At 36.7% G+C, this 22,943-nt stretch overlaps 1 protein-coding gene across 1 annotated transcript; it reads right to left on the reverse strand.

Moving 5' to 3' along the window:
* Positions 1–13,620: 13,620 nt before the first annotated feature.
* LOC110664653 (uncharacterized) lies at positions 13,621–19,460 on the reverse strand. The gene is made up of 13 exons (XM_021824431.2): positions 18,924–19,460; positions 18,241–18,393; positions 17,936–18,148; positions 17,764–17,853; positions 17,513–17,629; positions 16,695–16,964; positions 16,142–16,298; positions 15,942–16,019; positions 15,758–15,858; positions 15,450–15,620; positions 14,705–14,779; positions 14,321–14,428; positions 13,621–14,069 (listed from the first exon to the last, which is right to left on the reverse strand). Exons 1-13 carry the CDS (start codon positions 19,302–19,304, stop codon positions 13,731–13,733), a joined length of 2,253 nt encoding a protein of 750 aa, XP_021680123.2. The 5' UTR covers positions 19,305–19,460; the 3' UTR covers positions 13,621–13,730.
* Positions 19,461–22,943: the final 3,483 nt, after the last annotated feature.

The following is a 22,943-nucleotide window of genomic DNA, read 5'->3' on the forward strand; positions in this document are numbered from 1 at the left end:
CAAGCCCTCCAGAAGATTCTGGATCAAGCCTTTGTAAACCCCGATATCACACCGGGCAATTCGAGAAAATAGTGAGACAAATTCAGGCATTCAGTTTCGTCACTTTCTCAGAAGAGGAGATAGACCCAGCTGGCTTGAAGCACACCAAGGCTTTGCACGTGACAGTCAAATGCAAGGGACGCATAGTCGCCAAGGTTCTGATCGATAACGGATCTGCCCTTAATGTCTTGCCCAAGGCCACCTTGGCAAGGTTACCTGTTGACCGATCAAACATACGCCAAAGTGCCATGGTGGTAAGAGCCTTTAACGGCACAAGGAGGGAGGTACTGGGAGACATTGATTTACTGCTTCAAATCGGGGCATGCACTTTTAACATCACATTCCAAGTGATGGACATTGAACCTGTATATACCATGCTGCTAGGGAGACCTTGGATCCATTCAGCAAATGTTGTACCTTCGACCTTGCATCAGAAAATTAAATACATCATGGATGGCAGAATCATCACTGTGAAGGGAGAGCAAGCCATGCTAGTCACCAAGCCACAATCACTTCCTTATGTGTAAACAGCTAAAAAGTCCTTGGAAAGTTCTTTCCAGGCTCTAGAGTTGCAAGAAATTATCCTGAGGGATGAAGGGGCTACAACTATGGTTGCAAAGGTAATGCTCAAGAGCGGATATGAGATAGGCAAGGGGCTAGGCGCCACATTACAGGGGATTATTGAACCCATACCGGCTATCCAGAAGATTGGCCGTTTGGGCCTAGGATTTGAGGAAGATGCCCTTATGGATGAGCAATTTTGGAGGAGGAACACGCTTCGAGATTAGAGATTTGACCAGAGAGTCGAGAAAATGACGGTTGTCTCGAAAATCACAGATGTCTTCACCAAACCAATCCTTGAGAATCCCGAGAAGGGTGAAGAATCACCCGAAGAACCATCTATTGATGTCATACAACTGGACTCCCTATATGAAGCCCTGATCTCGCTAATTGCTAAGGGGCAAGAACTGGATAATTGGGAAGCAGAGGACCTTCCTATGCTTAATCTCGAGTAAAGTACATCTTATTATCTACACTTGATCATTTTGTCCATGGTGACAAGTGCAATGCTGTAAATGGACCCTTTTCTTATGATTCAAATATTAATGAATTAATAGCGCATTTTGCATCCAATTCTCTTTTCTTTTTTCTCTTGAAATCCATTCTTATCATATATTCCACTTTCGTTTCTTCAGGAGCATTCATCAATTAATGCCTAATAATTCAATAGATTCAGAAATTCCTCTTGTTAATTTTAAAACTCCCATAACTGCCATTACTTCAAGTGATTCTGAAGAAGAACTTGCAGAAGAAAGGGGTGAAAGAGGCGAACCTTCCCTGATGCCTTTGTGGGGACGAAACGCACACCATAAATCTAGGCATAGAAAAAATAAGGAGGGAACTAAAGGTTGTGGGGAGTGGAGAATTGCACAAAATTTCCTTAATTCCTGGAACAATTCCGGTAAAGCAAAAGTTAAGAAGAATGAATCCCGACACCTTGCTCAAGGTTAGGGATGAAGTCAAAAAGTAGTATGATGCTGAATTTTTGGAAGTAGTTAAATACCCTCAGTGGATAGCTAATGTTGTCCTGGTAATGAAGAAGGAAGGGAGAGTCAGGGTGTGTGTTGATTATAGGGATCTAAATAAGGCAAGTTTGAAGGATGATTTCCCTCTCCCACACATAGACGTGCTAGTAGACAATGCTGCAGGATTGGGTAAATGTTCGTGTATTGATGGGGCATCCGGATACAACCAAATCCCCATGGATGAAGAAGACAAAGAGAAAACCGCTTTCATCACTCAGTGGGGGGTATTCTATTATCGGGTCATGCCATTTGAGTTAAAAAATGCTGGAGCTACCTACCAACGCATTATGGTCATGTTATTCCACGATATGATGCATAAAGAAGTGGAGGTGTACGTGGATGATATGATCATTAAATCCAGGGAGGGAGAAAGTCATGTACAAGTACTGAGAAAAGTATTCAAAAGGCTCAGAAAGTATCAGCTGAAGTTGAACCCAGCCAAATATGTGTTTGGAGCTAGATCTGGAAAGCTATTGGGATTCATAGTGAGTGAGAAGGGACTAGAAGTGGATCCAGACAAAGTTCGAGCCATTCAAGAAATGCCATCCCCAAAAACAGAGAGGGAGGTGCGCAGTTTCCTGGGGAAGTTGAACTACATTTCATGATTTACTTCCAACCTCACTGCTAAAGCTGAGCCCATCTTTAGACTACTTAGAAAGAATAACACCTCTCAATGGGATTCAGTTTGTCAAGAGACTTTCGAGAAAATTAAGTAGTACCTGTCAAACCCGCCGATATTGGTCCCTTCGGTGGCTGGAAAGCCGTTGATTCTATACATGGCAGTCCAACAGAATTCAATGGGATGTGTTTTGGGGAAACATGATGATACAGGACGAAAGGAGATGGCCATTTATTACTTGAGCAAGAAATTCAATGATTGCGAGTCAAGGTACTCTTTCCTAGAGAAGACTTATTGGGTGTTGGCCTGGACGGCGAATCGGCTTAAACACTACATGTTAAATCATAAGACATGGTTCATCTCCCGGATGGATCCTATCAAGTATGTATTTGAAAGCCCATGTGTGCCAGGGAGGATAGTCAAATGGCAGGTCATACTTTCTCAATATGACATTGTCTATATGATCCGAAAAGCAGTAAAGGGTAGCGTAATCGCTGATCTCCTAGCAGAACACCCTATCCAAGATTATGAAGCCCTGGATTTCGAGTTCCCTAATGAGCATGTTAACGAAGTCAATGGCAAGGAAAAAAACCAGCTGATGTATGGGAAATGTATTTTGATGGAGCTGTCAATTTGTCTGGTAATAGGATTGGAGCTGTGCTGGTATTCCCTGACGGAAAACACTTCCCAATAGTTATCAAGTTAAGATTTGACTGCACCAACAACGTCACAGAATACGAAGCCTGTGTGATGGGTTTACAGGCTGCCATCGAAATGAAAGTCAGGAAGTTGGAGGTATATGGAAATTCGGCCTTGATCATTTATCAAGTCAAAGGAGAATGGAAAACCAAGGACCCGAAGTTTATCCCATATCAGAAGTACCTGATGGAATTGATCAAGAAATTTGAAGAAATTTCTTTCACTCACCTCAGTCAGGACAAGAATCAATTGCAAATGCCTTAGCCACTCTGGCTGTCATGGCTCAAATGGAAAAGGGGCAGACGACTCAGGTATTGCAAATCAAAGCAAGGGGTGAGCCAGCTTACTATTTCATGGCCGAGGAAGAAATTGATGGCAAACCCTGGTACCATGATATCCAGGTCTACATCAAAACCAGGGAATACCCTCCAGGGGCAACCACAAGCGAAAAGGGAACGATCAGGAGATTAGCTTTGGGATACTTCCCCAGTGGTGAAATTCTATACAAAAGGAGCTCCAATGGCGAACTGTTGAGATGCGTGGATGTGAAAGAAGTAAGGAAGATCCATTTTGAGACTCATGAGGGAAATTGTGCAACCCATGCTAATGTACATATGATGGCCAAGCAAATCATGAGACAAGGATACTTCTGGACTACTATGGAGAAAGATTACATCGAGTACGTTCAGAAATGTCATAAATGTCAAATTTAGGCGGATCCGATAAACGTTCCGCCTCATCAACTATTCAATCTCATCTCGCCATGGGCTTTTGCAATGTGGGGCATCGACGTAGTTGGTCCCATTAATCCCAAGGCATCCAATGGGCATAGGTTCATCTTGGTAGCTATTGACTATTTTTCTAAAATGGGTTGAAACGATGTCATATGCCCACATCACGCAGAGCACATTCCTCAAAATTCTCTGAAATAATGTCATCTGTCGACATGGCCTCCCCAGCAAAATCTTCACTGACAACGCTAAGAATTTGAACCATCCGAATGTCCAAAGTTTATGTGACTAATACAAGATCCGACATCTCAATTCTTCACCATACCGTCCCCAGATGAATGGAGCGGTGGAAGCCGCTAATAAAAATCTCAAGAGAATCATCCGGAAAATGACAGTCACCTATAGAGATTGGAATGATATGCTTCCCTACGTTCTTCATGCATATCGAACCTCCGTAAGGACATCAACTGGGGCAACTCCATATTCGCTAATTTACGGAATGGAAGCTGTTTTGCCTATTGAAATAGAAATTCCTTCCCTTAGGATTTTAAAAGAATCAGGAATTGATGAGTCAGAATGGATCCAATCGAGGTTGGACCAGTTGAATTTGCTAGACGAGAAAAGGCTAACAGCAGCATGTCATGGGTAATTATACCAAAGAAGAATGGCTAGAGCATTTAACAAAGGCGTTCGCTCGTGCGATTTCCAACCAGGAGATCTGGTCCTGAAAAAGGTGCTTCCGAATCAAAATGACACCCGGGGCAAATGGTCGCCAACTTATGAGGGACCCTATGTGGTTAAAAAGGCATTTTCTAGTGGGGCCCTGATCTTGACCCATATGGATGGCGAAGAATTTTCAAGACCCGTGAATGCCGATGCTGTCAAAAGGTATTATGCCTAAAAAAAAAGGGGGGGGGGGGGGGTAGGGGTGAAAACCCGAAAGGGCGCTCCTAGCAAAATGTGCAAAAGAATGCGAAAACTCGGAATGGCGCTTTCTGTAAAATGATTGAAGGGTGAAAACCCAAAAAGGCACCCTGAAAAAGCATAAAAAAAAAAACAAAATCTAGGGGAGAAAACCCGAAAGGGCGCCCTTAGAATAAGAAAATGGAGAAATAAGGAAGGGGATACTGGACCAGGAAAGGAAATAAACCACCACTGCATAAATGTTCGTCAATAGAGTATTTGAAATAATGGCAGTTAAGGGACTTCAAAGTCAACTACAAGAAATCTGTGAGATCCATTCTTGTACTCTTTTTCTTTGAAACTGTACCTTTTTCTCTCAAGCCATAATAAAGTCATCCTTTCACCTTAATCTATCTTCCTCACATAATTATATTTTAATTTATTTTTCACTTACACTCAGATTTATCTTTCTCGTATACTCACACTCTAATGCTGTCTTTTTCTACCTCTTTATTTTGTGCGCTATTAATCTGTTAAAATTTTGTCATAAGATTAGGATTTGGATATTGATAACCTCATATACTTTGCTAAGAGATTTGCAGGGAATGATCAATAGCACAAAAAAATAAAAAATAAAAAAACTAGAGGTGAAAACCCGGAAGGGCGCTTCTAGTCAGATGGGCAGAGGGGAAAGTGAAAACCCGCAAGGGCGCTTTTCGCAAAATAAGAAGAAAGTCGAGGACCGAAAGGGCATCCTGGGAAGTGAGTAAGAAATGGAAAGTGATAGGTTAAGTCTTGCAACTCTTCCTCCATTAATCGTTTATCTTCGGGATCCTGTTAAGCACACTTAGTCGCGGAAGAACTTCTAGTGTCAGATTATGCTTGCTTTGTAAGCATTTTAATTTCAGCATTTAAATTTCTTATCATCAACCTCTAGTTCCTTGATCCAAGTTGATTTTAATTTTCGTATTTAAATTCCTGTCATCAACCTCTGGTTCTTTTATCCAAGTTGATTTTAATTTTCGCATTTAAATTTCTTTCATCAACCTCTGGTTCCTTGATTCAAGTTGATTTTAATTTTCGCATTTAAATTTCTGTCATCAACCTCTGGTTCCTTGATTCAAGTTGATTTTAATTTTCGCATTTAAATTTCTGTCATCAACCTCTAGTTCCTTGATCCAAGTTGATTTTAATTTTCCCATTTAAATTCCTGTCATCAACCTCTGGTTCCTTGATCTAAATTGATTTTAATTTTCGCATTTAAATTCTTGCTATCAACCTCTAGTTCCTTGATCCAAGTTAATTTTAATTTTCGCATTTAAATTCTTGTCATCAACCTCTGGTTCTTTGATCCAAGTTGATTTTCAGCATTTAAATTTCCTGTCATCAACCTCTGGTTCCTAAATCCAAGTTGATTTTAATTTTCAGCATTTAAATTTCTTGCTATCAACCTCTAGTTCCTTGATTCAAGTTGATTTTAATTTTCAGCATTTAAATTTCTTGCTATCAACCTCTGGTTCCTTGATCCAAGTTGATTTTAATTTTCGCATTTAATTTTCTGTCATCAACCTCTGGTTCCTTGATCCAAGTTGATTTTGATTTTCGTATTTAAATTCCTGCCATCAACCTCTGGTTCCTTGATCCGAGTTGATTTTAATTTTCGCATTTAAATTCTTGTCATCAACCTCTGGTTCCTTGATCCAAGTTGATTTTCAGCATTTAAATTTCCTGTCATCAACCTCTGGTTCCTTGATCCAAGTTGATTTTAATTTTCAGCATTTAAATTTCTTGCTATCAACGTCTGGTTTCTTGATACAAGTTGATTTTAATTTTCAGCATTTAAATTTCTTGCTATCAACCTCTGGTTTCTTGATCCAAGTTGATTTTAATTTTCACATTTAATTTCCTGTCATCAACCTCTAGTTCCTTGATCCAAGTTGATTTTAGTTTTCGCATTTAAATTCTTGCCATCAACTTCTGGTTCCTTAATCCAAGTTGATTTTAATTTTCGCATTTAAATTCTTGTCATCAACCTTTAGTTCCTTGATCCAAGTTGATTTTCAGCATTTAAATTTCCTGTCATCAACCTATGGTTCCTTGATCCAAGTTGATTTTAATTTTCAGTATTTAAATTTCTTGCTATCAACCTCTGGTTCCTTGATCCAAGTTGATTTTAATTTTCAACATTTAAATTTCTTGCTATCAACCTCTGGTTCCTTGATCCAAGTTGATTTTAATTTTCAGCATTTAAATTTCTTGCTATCAACCTCTGGTTCCTTGATCCAAGTTGATTTTAATTTTTGCATTTAAATTCCTGTCATCAACCTCTGGTTCCTTGATCCAAGTTGATTTTAATTTCGTGCATTTAAATTTCCAAGTTGATTTTAATTTCCTGTCATCAACCTCTGGTTCCTTGATCCAAGTTGATTTTAATTTTCAGCATTTTAATTTCTTGCTATCAACCTCTGGTTCCTTGATCCAAGTTGATTTTAATTTTCGCATTTAAATTCCTGTCATCAACCTCTGGTTCCTTGATCCAAGTTGATTTTAATTTCGTGCATTTAAATTTCCGAGTTGATTTTAATTTTCGCATTTAAATTCCTGTCATCAACCTCTGGTTCCTTGATCTAAGTTGATTTTAGTTCCTAACTTTAACTTCCAAGTCAAATTTTGAGTCTCAATGTTTTAATTTTTGATACCCAATCGCCCAAAATATGGGTCTGAATCTTTACATAATTCCTATACGGGAAAATTTTATTCCCTTCAATAGAAATTATGTAAAGAGGGGCAGCTGTCGACACCATATTTTGGCCGATCACCGAAGTCAATGAACTTTGAAAATCGACCCCCAACTGACATTCTTCGGTTACAAGTAACTCGATCAGGAAATAAACCGATCCCACATCTAATCGAATGCTTTCCGATCTCTCAACAAAGGAGATCACACCAATATCAGGTCTCCAGGCCATCCAATCTCATTTCCGATCTCTCAACAAAGGAGATCACACCAATATCAGGTCTCCATGCCATCCAATCTCATTTTCGATCTCTCGTCAAAAGAGATCACACCAATATCAAGTCTCTGTGCCATCTAGTCTTATTTCTGATCTCTCCTTTACAAATATTGTGGAAAATCATTTAATGAAGTTAAGATTTTAGTCTGACTTAATGGTGTTTCCGATCTTAAGTGTTCAAATCAAGTCTCCAATTTTAATGATCTAAAGTTCTATCCGGTGTTTGGTCTCTGCTTAGGCCGATCTCATGGTTACAATGTTCTTTCGACCTCTTATACTTAGATTAATAATCGCTTTTAAGTTTGATGTCCTAATACGTTCAAACAATCAAGCACTCATACAATTTGGATACTTTCCGATCTCATCAAGAAATTGAACAAAAGGGATTTCATTTCATATCAAAATAAAGGTTACAAGTCATTCAGTTGAAGGGTCACCCCCAGCCTCTTCTCCAGGTACATTGACATTTCGCTCAGTCTCTCTCTCTCTCTCGGTTTCCTCCTCGCTCTCCTCTTCGTCTTGAGGAGCCAGATCCATCATCCACAAGAAGTCTTCCCCTAGATAACGCCTTTTGAACTCAGCTAGAAGATCACTGTGGGCATTCACATAAGCACCAACTTCCCTCGCCACAGCCTCTTCTTCTTTCGCTTTGATTTCTTCGGTAAGGCAAGCAACAATGGCAGTTCGGAGCGCCTGAGCTTCTCCAAGTTCACGAGCCTGTTCGGCCAACTTATCCTCATAGGATTTCATCCGACCTTCGATTTCAGCAATATAGTGATGGGCGGATGAAAGTTAGGCTTGGGCAGAAGCTGCATCCTGGACCACTTTTAGAATTTCTTGCCTCAAAAGATGAGCCTTTTCTCTGATTATATGCTGATTCACCAGGCTCTCTATGCTCAAACTCATCGTTTGAGCCAGGAGATCGTCAATGCTACCCGGGGTCAACCTGTTCCGATCTTCCTGGAGGCAGATGGAAGCTCCTAGAACTTTGGCCAAGCCCGGATTCTCTCGAATTGATCGATTCTTCTCTAAGGAATGAATGAGGACCTGGGCACCTCGAGACCGGGTCCTCACAGTAGGTTGAGAAGGCCCACCTTCCGCACTAGAAGGAATAGGTGGAGGTGGTGGTTCCTCTTGTCGAGGGGGAGAAGGAACTATCTCTCAAAGGTCGGGACGAGTCTCCCGGTGCTTCTCCTAAATCTCACCTTGGCGTCTGTGATACTGCGGCGATCTTCATTTCTCGTACCTTCCTGGAGACCTCCTTCTTTTGCTTTCGGCTCTCTTTTGAAGCTTTGCCACCCTCTATACCTGCACAAAAGAAAGTCAGTGAGTTCGCTAAGGTTCAGAGATCAGAGATATAGAAGGTACCAGGGCTGAGGTCAGAGAGCTGAAGCTCGTATTCTTCATCGGTGATTAGTCACATCATCCAATATTTCAGTTCGGCCATCACCGCGTCAAAGCAAGAGAACTTCTGGGTGGACACCTGAGACTTCAACTCTTTCACCACAGCGTCTTCTTCCTTATTTAGAGTGATCTTTTTTGGGATCGGAGCGACTAGATATTGCCAACTCCGTGGAATTCCCTCAAAGCCGTTTCGAACTTTGCTCCTCAAAATGAAGAACCGATTCTTCCAATTCTTCAATGAAGAGGGGAGATCGGTAAAGAGAGAACAATGGGGCTTAGCTTGGAAGAACCATAACTCATCATCCTTCCTGAAAGCGAGCCTATGTAGCTCGGCAAAGACTTTGGCCGTGGGTTCCAGTCCCTTAGCTCGGCAAAGGGCCCGGAAGGCTATTAGAGTCCGCCAAGAGTTTTGATGCACTTGGGCTACCGAGACATGGTGAAATTTTAGGACAGCCTTGTAAAATTCATCAAAGGGAAAATGGAGCCCAGCCTTAAGTTGCTCTTCATACACCATGATGAGATCGCCCTCATCAAAGAAGTGATCGGCCCGGTGATCGCCGTGGCATTTGATTAGTTTAAATGAGTCGATTCGTAGATTGTACTCCTGGCTTATACTTTGAAGATCGGTTTCCCTCAAAACCGAAGGCAACTCATCAATGGGCAAGTTGTCTCTTCTTAAAGATCCCCCTCACCTCGGTCTGGCAGCCGGACCAGTTATCGAAATGAGGGCCGTGCTAGTTTGACCACCCGATCTGATTGTGTCACCCTGTTCTGAGGTCCATGAAACGTGTACAGAAGACGGGCTCGCAGCTCTCTGACCCTCTGTGCCGCTCATTTTCAGTGAAATAAAAGAAGTTTTAACTAAGAGAAGGATTAAAACCCTTATCGGAGTGTGATCAGTGTCGAAAAAACTTGGAGAAACGAGAGAATTTTGAAATTGCTTGCAGAGTGCTGAAAATGACATAAGAGAACAACTGACTGACCCTCCCCCTATTTATACCCGTCTGAGCATTTAATGCTCACGAAGTCCCAAATGGCGCTTTGGTTAGCGGAATCGACCCCTTTTTTTTGACACGTTGTGGGAAAGTTCCAGAAACACAATAACAAAATCGAATAAAATGAGATCGGCTAGTTAGGGTTATCGGATTGTGCGAATTTTCAAGGCTGCAGATCGGTTAATGACGATTTAGTTAGAGATCAGATCGGATATGCACATCAGAGATCAAAAAATAACCAATGCAATAATTAAATAATAACCTTCAAATAAAATTTCATTTCATTTCCAAAAGGTCAGATTACATTATTTGGGCGATCTCAAGAGATCGGATTACATCATTAAGAGAACCTTTAAAGGTCAAATTACATCATTTGGGCGATCTCTAAAGATCGGCACTACATCTTACCTAGTAAGGACCTATGTCAAAGCCTAGTCTTGTGGCTGAATCAAAAGATGTGTTTGATCAGAAAGCCAGCCATAGGCATTGGATAGATGTGCAGCTCAGATGGAGTGACTATGACTCTCATGATGGTGAGAGGAGTCATCGTCGATGTCATCGACCAGAACCGAGCTGCAGTCGAGACGCCCGATGTGGTGAGGAGCCAAATGAACTTCAAGAAGCGGTCACCAATATTAAGATGGAAATTAGCAGTCCTCTCGCTCGAAATCGATTCACCGATTATATAGGTAGACCAATTCGAGATCGACACGATCAACATTTTCGATCTTGATCAGTAAATTAGTCTGGTTCTCTCACTGTCATCAGATGTGGTTCTCATGATTCTCCGATCACCAGGATCATAAATTTTCAGTTGAGGAGCAACAAGGATAGTCGAAAAAAGATAAAAAACGGTCACCATAGCCGGAATTGTTACCGGAGAAACTAGAACAGGAGAAACGGAAAATGGAAGGAGGAGAAATGAAATGTGGAAGAGTTTCCCCACTGAGGCATATATATAGGGCCTGAGCATTTATTGCATACGGAAACTGAAGCGAATGCATCGGTAACCGAAGAATTAAATGCTTTGACTAAGGCAGGTCGGGTAAAGAAGAAAGTTCTAGAAGGGGAGAGTTCGGGGAAAGGGGCCCAATATGAGAGATCGGAAAAGAGTCATAATAGAGAGATCGGAAGGAATAAGAGATCGGAAAGCACGAAGAGGATGAGATGACTTCCAATAACTCTCTACATAATCAGAGCCAAGGTAGTTAAAGCGTTGCAGGCGTGATCAAATCTTCACCGCACGCCTCATTTGCAGAATCGCCCACATTGTCGATGTGACGCCAAAAAGCAGTTATGATTCAGACATCACAATCCCCACCGTTGATCATACTTGCAAGGATGAACTCAGAGCCCTCGGATCAAAAACAGACGACAAGTCCGACGCCTTTTATTCCCAGCCCTCGGATCCATCTTGTAAGGCAGGATCCTGAGTCGTTGGATTAAGAAGAGAAAGGACAGATATTCTGAATAGGATCCCAGCCATCCGTTTTGATTCCCTTTATTATGTCCTTTTAAATCCAAACCTTCCTTCTCCCCAAGGGGAGATCCTGACCCTTCATTAGTAGCACCCGTTCCCTATAAATACCTGTATGCAATACTGTAGAGGGGACGAACAAAAAAGGGTGGTGGTGATTATAGTGGAAAGGCTCTGAAATTTAATTCAGTCTTGCTGCTTTGCCATTCTAAGCTTGCATGAAAATTGAGAAACTTCAGAAACTAGTTTTTTTTAGTATCTCCAGTGATAGAGAGTTTTCGAACCTTGAAATCCTTCATTTTCAGTTTGTTCATTACTCTACTACACCATTTCCGTTCAGTCTCGTCTTCATCACCCCAACATCAACACATTATTCTTTCAGCCTGATCTCATTCTGACCCGGTTTCCGTCGCTTCGGTTCAACTGCATTTTAACCTGGTTTTTGCAATCTCGGAGTAAGCATTGATCCTTGTATCACCAGCTTTCAACTCTACAATACTTGTGATCTCCAGAGTCAGTTTGATATCCTTGACCTCACACAGGTAAGTGCCCAGACTGTCATTTTGCCGAACGCTCGCATTTTACTTTCTTTGCTTTTATTCTCGAAATTTTCATTAAATCCAGTCATACTAAAGATCCCACGTAGATCCCTCCGGCCGATATTTATTCTCTTGAGTTTACTTTTTCCCTTCATAAGTTCACGTTATTTATTTGTCCTTAGTTTTTATTTCCTTCGAATATAGGTGTTCCGGTTGCGGGTAACTTATAGGTAATTTAGTAGCAATGTCCTAACGTGATAGTTTCTTTTGAATAAGTAAAAATAATCAAAGAATGAATAGGGAATCAGGGGAAAAGTCATAAGGTCGGGCTACTAAGCGAGTCTAGGAAATAGCATAATAGAGCGGGAATCGAGATAAGACCCCAGATTAGTAACCGAGAGAGATCGGATGTAGCCAGCCAAAGAGTTCGGATAAGGTAGTCACATACGAGATCGGTGAAAAGTTCGGTCTTATGTCACGAATACTTTAAGAGGTCGGGGGAGAGTTCTTACCTGATCCTCATTCAAACAAAAACACGGAGATCGGAGGAGAGTTCTTATCCGAGATCCTTCATTAAAACTTTAAGCCGAATACTTTAAGAGGTCGGGGGAGAGTTCTTACCTGATCCTCATTCAAATAAAAACGTGGAGATCGGAGGAGAGTTCTTATCCGAGATCCTTCATCAAATTTTAAATCAAATGCCCTAAGAGGTCGGGGGAGAGTTCTTACCTGATCCTCATTCAAATAAAAACGCGTAGATCGGAGGAGAGTTCTTATCCGAGATCCTTCATCAAATTTTAAATCAAACGCCCTAAAAGGTCGGGGGAGAGTTCTTACCTGATCCTCATTCAAATAAAAACACGGTGATCAGAGGAGAATTTTTATCCGAGATCCTTGATCAAATTTTAAATCAAACGCCCTAAGAGATCGAGGGTGAGTTCTTACCTGATTCTCGTCTAAATTAAAACAGGGAGATCGGAGGAGAGTTCTTATCCGAAATCTCCCACTCAAAACTCTTAATAAAATATATTTAGAGATCGGGAGAAGTTCCCTGCCCGAGCTCTCTTAACAAAATTCAAACTAAATAACATGACCCCAATACACAAGACAACCTCACTCAAACACTTATTCACTAAAGGGCCATCTCACGAACTTGTGTTCTTGGGCAACCCAAAATGAGTGAAATATCAAATATTCCTTATTTTTGCAAAGGATTAACATCATCACTATCTCAACCCCCTAATTACCCTTTTAATTTATGAAAGTGCATAACACTAAATCTGTTTGAGGGACGAGGCGGGGTGCCTAACACCTTTCCCGCCCGTATATGGACCCCGAACCTAGAATCTCTGTTTTCGAAGTGGTTTCTTTTAATTTATTTTCACAAATGATTTTCTTTAATTTCCCTCAAAATTAAAGTGGCGACTGCTCACTTTTCCCACTTCAGTGAAGTGCTTTTGTCCAGGCGACCGCAAAATACCTTGGGACAAACTTCATTGGCTTTTTTTTTTTGTGCACTTTGAAAATAAAAAATTTTGCAATATATAATTTAGAACAGAATTTTAAAGGAATTTGTTCAAGCTCGCTTTGATTTAATGGAAGCAACAAAAAGACGAGATAATATTAGCATAGAATTTAATATTTGCATGCACAACAACATCACATTCTATATAGTCCTCGCATCTTCATATGTTCAGCAACTATTTTACATCATAATTAATTAGTTATGCACAGTCACAAAGCTCGTAGCAAAAGTTCAGACATTCAAAGCAAGCGAGGGCTACGCAGAGTTGTGAGAGAATGATAGAACACTGTTCATTCATGTATGAACAAGTCTGGATGAAGCACATGCAACAGCACCGGTCAAGAAGCCTGCTGCAACAATTGGAAGCAGCCTTAACCAACATTTCTGTAGCTTCAGGTGACTTTATTTCCTCTGTTCCTGGAGGAATGTTTGCTGCGGTTGCAGTCAGATTGCCAAGGCCAACACCTAGCCTCCCCAAGAATATAATCTTCTGGCTTTCTGAGTCCACTTGTCTAATTGAGTTGATTTTGTTGAATACCTGGTTTCACAGATTTTTTAGGACAATGAGCTCCATCACAAACACATTTTCATTTATCAGTTCTGTCAAAAACAAGATCAAGAAGTTACATGGCACAAATTAAGGGTGATCCATGAATTGTTGCATATTTCGTTATTTCTTACACATTGTCACAGTTATGTATTTGTAATGTACATGGAATATGGAGAAAGATTAAAAAATGATGTTCTTGCTATAAATTGTGTAATGTCAGAAGTTAGGCGAAGGCATACCTCCTGCATCAGAATTGTTTCTGGTGCTTTCTCCCCTTTATCGGTCCGACGCAAAATCATAAGGGTATATTCAGATGGAACCCCAGTTTGTATGCTCATTTTTGCAACCTACAACAGAACAAACTATTTTGATTATGTTTCTGTTAGAGAGAAATTATTATCTTCATGCACATCCATGTCAAATGAGCCACTGAAACACAACACTGTATATCTCTTGATCATGCCTAATTAGACCTTAGCAATATAAGGTTTACAATTTTTTTTCTCATTGCAGTTTAAGATGACCTGCCTTCTTTATTAAACTAAATACTGCAACGAATGATACAATTTAATGACTTTTATTGATTTGACTTCATTAAAATCTCAGAAATTTCAGTAGTCAACCTTCTGCTGAAGGTCTTTGCTTTCTGACAACCATGCATTAGCTGTGAGAATATCAATTTGTCTCCTTGCAAGTACCTGCAGAGTGCAGAGTAAAAATATAATTAGAGAACAGCACTATTAGAACTTTTTAATTCTCGTTTCAACTGCAGTAATCTACATTCTACACTGAATTAGTACTGATCCTGGAGTACCAGATCTCAGCTAGTAGCAGTGACACGATCCTGAAGGATGGACAAAATTTCATGCTTGAAAACTTGAAACACATTCACTTCTGTGGACAGTTAAAAAGCTATAAATGTCAGAGAAATACTCCTGTTTGAGCAATTCAATACCAAGCATACGTGTTGGAAGTTGCCAACTGATGAAACAAGGCAGTTGCCAATTGATGATGTATCTAATATCGCTGCGTGGAAGAGTGTGAACTTTGAAGAACTTGTACACAATAAAAAGGAAGTTGTGGGCATGGAAATAATGATTGTAAGTCTCAGGTATCTCAGCACTGGAGATGCAACCTAAACATGCTAAATTTGGTGCAGATTCATGCTAGAAGCTAGTAATTGAGAAACAGGTATCTTTCTTTGAGAAAACCTAATGGCCTCTTGCGTTGTGTGAATAATCTTATAAGAAACCAGATATTAACATCAAATGGTAAAGCTTGTTAAACAAAATTTTCATAAACCTACCCTGCAACAAGTTGGCAATTGTGAAGTACATATAAAAAAATTAAGCCTGGAAGAAACATTACTTTATCAAGTTGCACATCCTTTGCCTTTCGCGTTTTCAATTCTATTGTGAAATTGCTCATATCTGCCAAAGTGCCATTAATTTTTATCGACTCTGGAAGGTTTCCATTATACCTGCCTGATACAACCAATGGACTTCCGCAAGAGAAGTCTGGAATTCTAAACGGAAGCAACTGCAAAGAAAGACTGCATGTCAGGCACAACCAGAGATCAAATGATGCAAATGAAAAAAAAAAAAAAAACCCTCTAATTAAACTAACTATTCAGCTATTGTACATCAGCAAGTGATGGAGTATCATGAATAGTGTACCTCAAGTGAATCAAGATGTTCTAAATCACCCATGGTAATGTTGGCTAGGATGACTGATGAAGCAGTTGCAAATAACCGCTGCATTCGAAAATCAACTGAATCTGGAAACAAAATGAATATGATGGTAATTAAAAAAAAGCCCTATTGCACTAAAACTCCCAGTCCAAACATAAACACAACCAACCTGCATCATAAGCACTGTCAAAATATCCCCTTCCAATTTGTGCCAGCATTTGCAAGAAATAGTGGTTACAATATATTCCTAAAAATGGTTTACATGAAACAGTTTGTTAAAACTGCTATAAAGGAACCTGAAGTTATCCAAGCATGGTGTATATATACAAGCATGCTCAGATGCATTTGCATGAAAGCAGAAAACCTTACCGATGCCAAATGTACATATCTGAGGAGAAATTGATCCTCCACTTTTAAGAGATCCTTTTACAAAATTGCAAATATCCCTTTCATCCTCAACAGCCCCATCGGTGATGAGGAAAATAAGAGGAATTGAATCAGTAGTTTCACCCAACAGCTTCAAAGCCTAAAACAAAGCAAAACACAACATAAAATCAGCAATATATCTCATTTACAGAAGTGAAAGTTAAAATTGCAGGATCTAAAAATTTTTAAGATGGGAAAAAATTGTAATCAAGCATTATATGAAAATTAAGTAGGCCAGTAGAGAACTAACAAAAGTGAAAAGAAAATGGAGTAGGGGAAAACAAAAAAGTGACAGAAAAGGCAAAATCAGGGGACCGAAGGGCATTAGGTAGCTCATTTCCTTGTTTCACATGTAGTTTCTTGTGGAGATACAGGAGGAAAGAGTACACAATATAGAACTAACTAGATACAGTAATAAGTTGTACTAATTATAAAAAAGATAAAGTTAAAAATATATGCCAAAAGCAACTTTAAGATCTTAACATTTTATACACACCTGTTTAAGTGGAAGCAAAAGGTTTGTACCACCACCTATGGTTAAATTATCGCTAAGCCACTGGGCAGCTTCTGATACTGCTCCCTGTGTTACCGGCTCCATTAATGATGAAAATAAATAGGTCTCCCCATTGAAAGCAATAATGTTGAAAGAATCTTCGGAATTGAGTTTAGAGAGTGATGATATTAGTGCATTCTTTGCATTCTCAAAAGGAGCCCCCTTCATGCTTCCGCTTATGTCAATTATAAAGATCACATCCTTCCTGAAAGCCTAACAGATTCAAGGAGGAAAATGGAATAAGAATGGTCATAAATTTAACTGAGCCAATATAGAAAAGGAAAAAGGAGCCCTTTATTTAAAGACAAGGATATTTGGTTCTCTAAGCTCTGAGGGAAGCCCCACTCAAAACCAAAACTAGGGTTAGCCTTCAATCCCATTGCCTTAATAACCTTTCTTCTAGTTGATTTTTTTTTTCTTTTATACTTTCTATTAGGGACTTCTCCTCGTCCTTTTTGTTGTAGCCAAAGTCCCAGTGACTATTCTATTCCACTTAATTAGTGCTCCAAAAAACTCAACCTTCTGTTTGATTGTTTCCCTTCACATTTGGTATCTACATTTTCTCTTTTCAATAGTGTGATCATCGTTAGCCCTTACCAAAATAAAGTATGCATTTTTTAATTTTGGTAGTAATTATGATAGTAACTTGCTGAATGAAAAACATTTGGAAACAAATAATTAAGTAGAAGATAGCCATGTTTCAAAAAAAAAAAAAAAAAGAGAAAGGAAAAGCAGAAGTAGCCAGATAAATCCTTACAAACCTTCATACTCTGGTTATTTCCAGGGACAAGATATAAGCTGAACATCTGTCTTTCATCAAAATCTCGCAGACGTGGGGCCTGCAAGAACACACCACCAAATAACTCCTTCGAGGGGACCTGTAGACACAGAAGTCAACCAGAATAGTTTATTAAATAGATCTCTTCGATTTCGGGCATTCATCTTTCAACCATGGAGAAACAACAAAGAAAAATTACGTCTTGTGAAAATAGTCAATTGTTCAAGGACTTACAGAATATGAAAAATTAAAGTCAGCACTTGACCAAGTTAGTACTTCTGCTTCATATAAGAAACCCATTTTACCAACCTCACGCCTTAGCTCCTAGAGGACAATAATACTGGTGTCATTTTCTTTGTATTTCAGAATCTGAATGAAACATTGAATAACGATGAGAATGACATACCTTTAGAGCATGGCTAGTACTCTTGCATAAAATTTCTTTGCCAAAACCAGAATTCACATTTAACATTATCTTTTCTCGCTTAGTAATTTTCTTGCTAATCGGATTGACAAATGCTGGAAAACTAAATGGTACACTGAGGCAGAATTTACCCTCATTATATGCCAACTTTTGAGACCAAGTCACTTTAACTGAAATTACTGTCCCTCCACCAACCTAAAAGGTAAATAATCTTGGAGAGATAGTACCAAAAAAGGAAATCAAATGACATTAACACAACTAAACGTTATGTGCTAATTAAGTATCACCTGTGGGATTTTAAATGTATAAATACTGCCTTTCAAGTAGCGTCCATCTCCTCCCTTGTTTACTTTTTCCTTATCTTTCGTTTCTTCTGCTGTGATCAATTGGCTATGGTATGATTCCCCAGTTATGTCAACCTCAACACCTAGAATTGAACCCTGTTAGCCAAATCATGCTTTTCTTGAGAACTTAAAAGAAAAGTTACTTCAAACAGTCCTAAAAGTAACAAAAAGATCTTATTGCAAACAGCCAACCAGAAGACACAAAAAGGTATATGATGAATTCCCATAATCACGTTTAGATTATATTATGCAATAACAACAAAGACCTGCAAATTTTAGTCCAGCAATTCCTCTAGCTGGAGGAACAAAATTAGCTAGTAGGACAAGCAAATTGACTCTATCAGTTACTCACCACCCCAAAACAACTAACCGGTGCTATATCTTTTTTAATTATTAAAAAAAGGAGTTTGAAGTTCTTCCTTTTTCACTAGACAAATGCAGAAGACAAACAATTTCATTAGTAGCATTTCCTGCCAATTCTCAAAAAAAAAAAAAAAAAATCCTCCCAATAATAATAATACATAACGAGATCAAATAATAAATATAAAAATTGATTTTGAATGTATATATTAAAAAAAATAAGGCTAATATAAGTGCTTTTGTTGTTAAATGTATATTGCAAGTACCTGGTCTCCCATGGGAATGGCGATGCAGCAATCACACTTCCTAGTGGTCTTGATGCAATGCAAGCGCCACTTCCCGCTAAAACTAACGTTTGCATGATCTAAACAACACTCAACTTCCATAGCTACTCCATGCATATGTAACGGTATGAACGCCGGCGGGTCGCACCTCCCGTGCACGTACGGCTGGTAGCTCGGCACGTCAGGATTGTCCACCGCTTCTGGCTCTGGCACTACCGCATAAACCATCACCGCCAAAGGTAACAAGCTCTCCGATGATTTCGACATTCCTGCCTCCGGCGCCGGAGGCAATTCCTTGCCGTAGTAAATTCTCTTTGATAGCTTCAAGCCGTAGCCTACGCATGTCTCAAACTCGTCAGCCATGTCGCCGGACCTGTTCCCAAAAGAAAATTTTCCGGTTATGAGGATGTGGAAAAAAAAAAACTCGGACTACTAGAGATCGGAGAGAGAGATGAGAAAGTAAAGTGATGCGGCGTTTATAATATATATTTATAGTGCAGCTGTTATGAAATGCATGTGTTTTCAAATGGCCAGTGAAGGCGAAAGGTGTAGGAGAGGTTGATGTGCTTTTCGGAAATTAGTAATATTCAATATTCTAACCAATAGTTAAATTACACGTATACACAGAGTCAACATGAGAAATTAGTGATTACTAATATTTAATCGTTGTAAGAACTCTGACGAGTAAGTTAAAGCTATGGATTAAAGTAGATAATTGAACGTCTGCCACTCCTCATTAGAAAGTAATACTCTCCAATCTGTCTAGGGATGGTCCAGGTTCTGTCTACCAATTCATTGCATCAGCACTATTAAGAGTCATGTACTTGACACTATATCCATCGTTGGATGATCGTCCCACAAAGATTTGGGAGCTGTACTGTGATGCAATGATGGTGGTGACTAAGGGGAAACATACATCACTCTACGGACACGTCACAATTATTTTTTTACGTACGGTTAACACAGTTATTATCGATCACGATTAGAATTAGTGTAAAACCCAATTTAAAATAAAAAAAAAACAGTTTAAAATAAATTTAATTAAATTTAAAATTAAAATTAATCAATAATTTACGAATCAAAACTGAAATCTAAATTGTTTAAGATTTTTTTGGCTTTTTTAAATTTCGAATTATACTAAATTGATTCATTTTTTTAATAAAAATTTCAAAAAAAATATTTTAACAGTTAAATTACTTCAATATGAATAAAATCGAAATTATCATTAAATTAAAATTAAATTAAAATCATAACAAATGGAAATTATGAGAAACCAGCCTCCGTCACGCTAGTTTAAGTTCAGTTAGACCACGAGCTGAAATCGACAAGTGGCCAGGTTTGCATGCAGTGCTTGATTAGCTGGCTTCTTTTTGTTCTTTCTATAGGCATTAAAAAAAAAAAAAAATGCATGCGTAGCTACCAATCGTTGACTAGCTAGTTTGTTTTTACCTTAAGAAAATATGATCAATGTGTTGTGGCCTGTAGTGGGAGTAGATGGGTCCACAAATCATTTCATTTTTTCCTTTTTTATTGAGGTAAGCGTCACAATTGAGTTTGCTATTGACAAGGATGGCATTTACGTTGACCCTAATGTGGTTTAAGCATAAGGCATCATTTAGTTTAACTTTTTTGTTTTTTATTTTTTAAAATGAAAATAAGTTTAATTTATCTCTTACATTTTTTAAAAATATTCAATTTAATTATTTTTAACTTTTAATTTAATTTATTTTTTTAATTTCAATTTAAATTAACTTAATTGATGTATACATGATATTTTTTAATGAAAGTAAACTTAATTTAACCCTTATACTTTTTAAGAATATTCAATTTAGCTAATTTTTAATTTTTGAGTCCAATTTAATTGTTTTACATTTAGTTTAAGTTTAAATTAGCTTTTTTTTATTTATTAATATTAAAATGTTATTTTATTTTTTATAATTAATTAAATTTAATAATAAAAATAATATTATTTAATATTAATAAATAAAATGAAAGTATAAAATTATTATTTTTATATTTTCATTATTTAATTAAAATAAATTAACTAAGTTGAAAAATAATCATTTTTTAATGTTAATTAAATAATTATGATTAGTTAATTTTTGTATATTTAAATTTTTAATATTAATTAATAAGATGGAAAAAATAATATTTTATATTTTTAATTTTATAATTTTAATTAAGAAAATGAAAATATAAAATAATATTTTTTATTGTAAATAATCAAAATTAGTCATAATCATAATTTTTAATTTTAATTAATTATATGAAAATAAAATATTTTTTATTATTTTTCAATTTAATTATTTTTATTTTTAATTAATTAATGAAAATATAAAAATAATATTTTTATACTTTCATTTTAATTATTAATATTAAATAATATTATTTTATTATTTAATTTAATTATTTATAAACAAATAAATAGTATTTTAGTACTATATAATAAAAAAATAAATTAATTTGAATTTAAATTAAAAGTAAAATTACTAAATTAGACATTCCTAAAAAAGTAAAAGGAGCAAATTGAGCTTATTTCAACAAAAAAAAAAAACACGCACTAAATAGTGTGTGAGTTACATATTGGTCCAATTTAAACTTAAACAAAAAATCAAAAAAACTAAATTATATTAAAAATTAAAAATTAATTAAATTGGACATCCCCATAAAGTACATAGTGCAAATTGAGTTTATTTCCTTTTTTAAAATTACTATTTTGATTTGTTTAGTTTTATTTTATATAAAAAGCAAAAATAAAAAATTTGTAGTATTATTTTTACTAATACATTAATATAACTCTCTAAAATATACATACTCAAATTTTGAAATAATTTATAAGCCTAATTATATTTAATAATTCAGGTCTAAAATTTATTTAGTCAGTTTAATCACTATAAAGATTAAATATAATAATTCATATCTTTATAAGATTGTCAAAAATAATAATACCTATAATTGTATAGTATAAATAAAAATATATTTCTATAATTATGCTAATTAACAATATCCATATAATTATATAATTGACTTGTCATAATTAATTATTATTTACGTCATATATAAAAAAATTAGATTACCTACAAAATTATATTATTTTTTTCAATTAGTTTTATCCCTTATTCTTTGATATTAATTTTAATTTGAGTATTAGAGAGTTTTCACTAAAAATATCTAAAAATCTCCTACCTATTTATCCTCTATTTTCCAGGTATATATTATAAGAAATTTTCATATACAACAACATGCATTTATTGTAGTGATAATGATGGATGTTTAGTCATATGGTTTATATATAAATATATATATAAGTGATTTTTTTTATTACTTTCAACAAATTAAATTTGAAGATGTGAATAAATTAATAATTTTTTAGCTTTAAAAATACTTTTAAGAATCAACCTAACACTGCAAATTGTTCAAAGTTATGTTGATCCCATAGAATTTTGCATTAATTTGCTTACCCTTACTTGGGGGCAAACTCCAATCCCTTGCTTTGATTCTCATAAAAGCATATGAACTTGAGAAAAATTATTAAATAAAAAAAAAGAGAAAACCTATTAAAAATTATAAATAAATGAAGGGAAAAAGGTAATATTTTATATGTGTGTGTTCCCCTAATACATAGAATATTTTTATTGTTTTATTTTCAAAAGAACACAATCCAAAGTACACGTTAAAAATATTCCATGAACATCACATGCTGGTTAACTATATTCCACCCTGTCTAATTTTAATGTTTGTAATTATTGTTTGTTTAAAAAATATTAATCTAAATATTTATTAAAAATAATTTAAGAATTATTTAATTATTTTAAATTTTACATTATTAAAATATATAAAATTAATTTAAATATAAAAATAAAATTTAATAGCCTCTAATTAATATATGTCACATGCCACGAACATGACTTTAGTTAGAATAATTATATCCATACAAATGAAGTACGAATTTTTTTTTTTTCAATTTTTTCATGATAATAAAACATGAATCATATAATTCAT

Source organism: Hevea brasiliensis, unplaced genomic scaffold (assembly GCF_030052815.1).
Source record: "Hevea brasiliensis isolate MT/VB/25A 57/8 unplaced genomic scaffold, ASM3005281v1 Scaf583, whole genome shotgun sequence".
In the NCBI taxonomy this organism is placed as follows: domain Eukaryota; kingdom Viridiplantae; phylum Streptophyta; class Magnoliopsida; order Malpighiales; family Euphorbiaceae; genus Hevea; species Hevea brasiliensis.

What these genes read in the sequence shown, in the direction of transcription:
- LOC110664653 (XM_021824431.2), bottom strand. Translation starts at nt 19,304, where the DNA reads ATGGCTGACGAGTTTGAGACATGCGTAGGCTACGGCTTGAAGCTATCA. An exon ending in GAAATAACCAGAGTATGAAG is followed by an intron (nt 16,965 to 17,512) that starts GTTTGTAAGGAT and finishes TGAATCTGTTAG; the next exon opens with GCTTTCAGGAAGGATGTGAT. An exon ending in AAACAATTCTGATGCAGGAG is followed by an intron (nt 14,070 to 14,320) that starts GTATGCCTTCGC and finishes CTGTGAAACCAG; the next exon opens with GTATTCAACAAAATCAACTC.